This window comes from Corvus brachyrhynchos, unplaced genomic scaffold (genome assembly GCF_000691975.1).
Source record: "Corvus brachyrhynchos isolate BGI_N302 unplaced genomic scaffold, ASM69197v1 scaffold202, whole genome shotgun sequence".
NCBI lineage: Eukaryota > Metazoa > Chordata > Aves > Passeriformes > Corvidae > Corvus > Corvus brachyrhynchos.
In genome coordinates, this window is record NW_008238132.1 from 5,787,815 (window position 1) to 5,793,356 (window position 5,542).

The 5,542-nt window shown below is 42.4% G+C and overlaps 1 protein-coding gene across 1 annotated transcript in view; it reads right to left on the bottom strand.

Moving 5' to 3' along the window:
* LCP1 (lymphocyte cytosolic protein 1) overlaps positions 1-5,542 on the bottom strand; it is a 30,740-nt gene that overhangs the window by 7,904 nt on the left and 17,294 nt on the right. Inside the window, exons 8-10 of the mRNA XM_017733660.1 lie at positions 2,697-2,850; positions 602-697; positions 28-95 (exon numbers count right to left, since the gene is read on the bottom strand). Of these exons, the coding sequence (XP_017589149.1) occupies positions 28-95; positions 602-697; positions 2,697-2,850 (318 nt within the window). The remainder of the gene's footprint in view (positions 1-27; positions 96-601; positions 698-2,696; positions 2,851-5,542) is intronic.

The following is a 5,542-nucleotide window of genomic DNA, read 5'->3' on the forward strand; positions in this document are numbered from 1 at the left end:
CCCCGCGCGCGTGGGGGGGCGGGGAGGACGTGGCGCCAGCCGAGGCGCTCAGCCTGCTGCAGCATGCACTCGGCTCGCTGCACGTCATCCTTCTCCTGCCCGGCACAGAACGGGACATCAGCCCCACCCCGCCCTGGCACTGCACCCACACCCACTTGGGGTCTCCACGTGGGGATCTAGCTGCTAAAGCAGCTCCTTGATGGATTTATAGGTATTCCCTTTCCCACTTTTACTAATGGCAAGTTAGTAAAAACGGGCTTTGCCTACGATTCAACCATCCCACCATATTGCTTTTACAGCCATATTCCATATAAAATGTGATGGTTTGATGAAATTCACAGATAAATGTATTTAAATACACTTGTTGCATGCTAGTAGTTTATCAGCGTGATTAAATGGTTGCTGAAGTTTCAGAGTTAATATCTAACAAAAATCCAAACCCAAAATTTAATTCTTTGAAAGCTTTGATTTCTGAAATTCAAGCTCATGTTGCAATACGAGAAAGAATTTGCTGGTTCTGACATCCCAGTGCAGCCCTGTGTTGGCCAGCAATGCAAGTAACAGACAGAAAACATCGGCATTTACTCCAAATTTATCTTACCCTTAATCCTGACATATCAATAGTAATAGCTGGAATGCCTTCTTCATCTCCCTTGGGGGCGACTTGGTCCAGCAAATGGTAATAAGCTCTTGAGTCCTGTGACAGACAGAGAAATTAAAGGGAAGAAAAATTACATCTAAAGCTCAGCCTTTGCATGCCAGTGCTCCCCTGAACAATGTGCCTGCATGCTTCATTTTTATTACATCGATCATTGGGCTACATAATTAAATTAATTAAGCTGGAAGCACTTAGCAATTTCTACTTTATGCTGCGTTTGCCAGATCTATTTCTTCCCTGAGCCAATATATATGTGCTGCTGAACGCCCAACACAAGAGACAAAAATGCTGTGTGTTGCACTTAAAGAAAGGACAGCAACAACAAAAAGATACCAGAATTTACTTAATCGGAACATAAAATCAGAGGTAAGAAAATGCATACCTTTATAATGCTGTAGAAGTCAGGCTGCTGAGCATTTAATAAAAGAAAATGCAGAAGGAGAAAGCAGATGTTTAAAGTGGATTTCAAAGCAAGGCTGGAACAGTTGTGGAAGAGAAAGCACAGTTTTCAAGGACAAAAGTAAAAACTGACAACAGTATCAGCATTCTTCAGGCAAAAGGGCAGGAACGAGACAAGGATTTCACATGTTGTGTCTTTAATCTTTTGTGAAATACAATGCTGCTTCCATATGTGGAAAATATTAACTCACTTCAAAAATAGCTCAAAGAACTGAAAATAAAGCTACATGTTAATGTCTACGGACTTGACTAACTAACCCAACTGATGATCTTCAAAATATAAAGCAGACTACCTGAATTATTTTAAATATTTTACATGTGCATTACTATGCATCATATCTAGAAAGTGGTTATTTACAACAGAAGTGAGGTGGGGAGACAGGCTTAGCTAGAGAATGTCTGTAAACACTGAAATCTTGTTAATGTGTGCCTTATTTTCCAACTGTAAACACCAGAATTGCAATTTAGTTTTCAGTTGTAGATAGGATTTAATCAGATGCACCATAGTCTTTTTGGCCAGCCCACAGAAAGATGGGAAAGACTCCATTCCCTTCCCATGGATATTCTCCAGTCACCTCCACCCAGTGAACCAAAAATCTGTTACAATAAAAATTTTACTGTTAAATGTGACTCTCTACCCCTCCTGTTGCCTTTCCTGGTGGTTTTTTTTCTGTATTTCAATTGATGCTTGTGCTTATGCTTCAGTCCCTAGTGAAGCCTATGACCAGGTACCTCTGGAGCCGGACTTTTCCCATGCTGTTCTGGGAGCAGGCAAGTCAGGTCGTGGCTGGTGAGGTTGGTGTTCTGGCCAGCCCCTGGCTTTCTCGTAAGCTAGCTCAGATACCCTTCCTTATACACCCCTTGCGTCTCTGGGATGCTAGCTGGGCCTCACACTGGGTTTTAGGGTCTGAAATTCATCAGCAGGCACCACTGAGGTTCAGATACATCTGTCTGGGAACAACAAAGGTCCTACAGAGAAAGCTCTGCTGAAATCTGCACCTACAAGCACATGAGGTCCCAAGTACATGAAATAATGCTACACAGACTCCAAACCCACCCTTGCAAGTGTCTCCCAGTCTAGCTGTAGTATTTTGAATAGTCCCACTGAATTAAAACTCGCAGAAAAGTGCATACAGGGCTATAGCAAAGGCTGGGACAGAGGAGCACAAAGCCCAGGTGAGGGAAAGATCAAGTCGAGGAATTGGAAATGCCCAATCATCTTTCTCTACATGTTTGAGTAAGGTCCAGGCTTTTCCAAACCAAAATCAGGTCAAGAGTTATTTAAGGACATTTGGAAAGGAGGAGAGGCAAGGAACTGATAATAGTGTCCATATGCCCTGTCCAGAGCCAGCAGCCATTCCTTTCTCTGGCAATTCATGTGCTGGGGCTGGCAGTGATGACTGGGAGATCAGGAGGAAGAGAAGGAATATTACTGAGTGCAAAGGCAAACCCCAGTAAAAGCATTTTATGTACCCAGCTCCACGTGCTTGGATTGTTTCAGTGCACGATCCCTGTGTGGAGGACAGGAATTTGGGTGTAGAGCTGCTGTTTTGCTTTTGTTGGTCAGTAGTGCTCATACCTTGATGTCTGAGCTGAAATTGTTGACTTTGTTGCATCCTGCATTTTCCAGGTGATAGTTTGCCCATCTCAGCAGCAGGTCCTCTGGAGACAACTTCATCAGGTCCTCCAGGCTCTCTCCTTCTCTCAGAAGGGCAATCAAGGCTACGCAGGAAAAAAAAAATTAAAATAATGATGTGAATACTTTCTGAGGAAAATGTATAACTGTTTTCTCTCTTTTACATTTTCCTACCCTAGTTTCTAAGTGTGAGTGGCCAAAATGTTGCCAAAATTCAAGCTAGATTACCCTCTTTTGTTTAAAACCGTTATCCTTTTTGCTCTTGCAACAGGCCCTGCTAAAAAGTTTGTCATCATCTTTCTCATAAGTCCCTTTAGGTACGGGAAGGGTGCAATAAGGTCTCCCTGCAACCTTCTCTTCTCCAGGCTGAACAATCCCAGCTCTCTCAGCCTGTCTTCGTAGGAGTGCCCCAGAACTCTGAGCCTTTCTGTAGCCTTTCTCTGGACCCACTCCAAGAGCTCCAAGTCTTTCCTGTGCTGAGAAGTCCAGAGTTGGATGCAGTGATGCTGAGCACAGGGGCAAGCCTGGAATGAATATGAACACAGGCTTTCTGCAGCTTCAATGAAAGAAATCTCAGTGACCTTCACACTGAAGCTGGATTCACACAGGCATTCTGGAATATTTGCACATGACCTCATGGGCTTGTGGGCCAGTAGGGTTAACTCATCTGTCAGTTGAGGACATACCCTATTTATATAGAAAAATTGATTTTATGCTCATAAGAGGAGGAACAGGCAGGATGGGAGGACTGACCCTTGCAAATGCAGTGTGTTCAGTGATCTCTGGAGGATGAAAGGCTTTAGAACAAGTTTTGAAAAGAAGAACTAACATGGAGACTAATTATTAATGTGGTAAAAAGGGAGAGGGTGTTGCACTGCTCTGATCTTCTTCCAATTCTTTTGTCAATCCTTGAAAGAATTATGGATTGGCTACATAAAGGAAACAGTGGACACATACCATAACTGGAGTTACATAGATAATTTGATATAGGGTGCAATGGGGTTAAACTTCACCAGAGGGGGATAACAGAAGCATTTTTAAATATTTTAAAGTAGACAGAGGATTTTATGAAGGGAACAGTGTTAACACTGAGAGAAGGCTGGAAGAAGCATTCTTGTGGAGTTGATCATGGATTGATTTTTGGATTAATGTTTACTCCTTTTTTTTGCATCAATTATCTTGGCACAAATACTTGTAATGTGCTAAAAATGTGAAGATGATATTCACTAGGTGGCATAGTCAATACAGAGGATGATCAGGAAATCAGACAGAATGAACTAGATGACAGTAATAAAAACGGAATGCAATTTAATAGTGCCATGTTTGAAGATGTTCACTGGGGAGTTAATATGAATAACTGCTATTAGCTAAAAGCTTACACCAACCAAGGAGGAGAACTTGAGTGTATTAGGTGTCTTCTAAGTTACTCTGAGCCACCATTTGATATGACCAGGGGAAAATCCAACATGATATTAAGTGCATTCCAGGTAATTCCCTCTCATAGAAGTTGGGATGTATGACTGCATTTGGTATCACATGCTTATGAAAGTTCATTGGAAATACAGGGTCCCATGTTCAACAAAGGGAAATTTTACCTGAAACAGCTGCAGAGAAGGGCTATGAGCGCAAGAGACAACCTGAAAAGCAATCAGAATTTTCTTGGCTTGTCTAGTCTTAGATGAAGTCTTAGATGAGAAGTGAAGGAATAAATACCAGAAGGGAAAAAAATAGCAAATAAGCAGGGCAAGGCTACCTACAAAGCAATGGGAATTGGGGGCTCTGGCAACAAAAGGGATAGAAATGTGACAGGAGTAAAGCAACATCTGCACAGAAACTGGAGGAAAGAAGTGTCACTGTTGGGTGAGGGACTATCCAGAGGCAAGGGGAACAAAGCAGCAAGATGAGGTGCTGTATGGACTGCATGTACACCCACAGCCTTCATGCTGAAGCTACTTCATGGAGAATTTTGGCATTGGTGAGACACATCTGGAATGCTGTGTCCAGTTTCTGGCTCCCCAATACAGGAGAGACATTGACAAACTGAAGAGAGTTTAATGGAAGGACAAGAAAATGTTTGGATAGGAGTTTGTGACATAAGAGAAGAGCATGATAAAACTGGGTTTGTTTAGCCTGAAGAGAAGTTGGAGAGGGGAGCAAGTATTGTCTTCAACCATTTTAGAGGGGCCAGATCTGCATTTCTCCAGTATGCACCGCAAAAGGATGAGGAGCTGTGGACACAAGGTGCCAGAAGGGAAATTCCAGCTAGACATAAGAAAAAAAATTCAGAGTAAGAGTGGTTGGGCTCTGGAACAGGCTGCCCAGAAAACACTGGAAAAGGCTCTGAGCAACCTCATCTGACCTTAAGATGTTGTACTGCTGAAAGCAGGTAGCTGCATGGCAGAGTCAGAGCTCCAGGGTCTAAAATTATTCTGTGATTCTATAATTATGATTTCACAAAGAGCGAGCAGATGTTTGGCAATCAAGAGCAAGAAAGAGCCACACTTCCTGAATGTAGATTTCCTTATCCCAGATTTAGTGCTAAAACACCAATATACTTGGAGGTAGACCACCATTCCTGACCCAATGGGCATGAAAAGGCTCTGAACACACAAGTCTACAGAAAGCCTTGGACTTTTGAATGCTGCAGCTTGTGAAAAGCAAGGAAAGTTAGACCAGCCAAGAGAACAGACAACAAATTCTTGAAGAAAAAAATTAAAAACAAGATTTTTTTTTTTCTTTAAAGAGCTTTATCCTAAAGACTGTGCAGTGATAACAGTGGAGCACTGAAA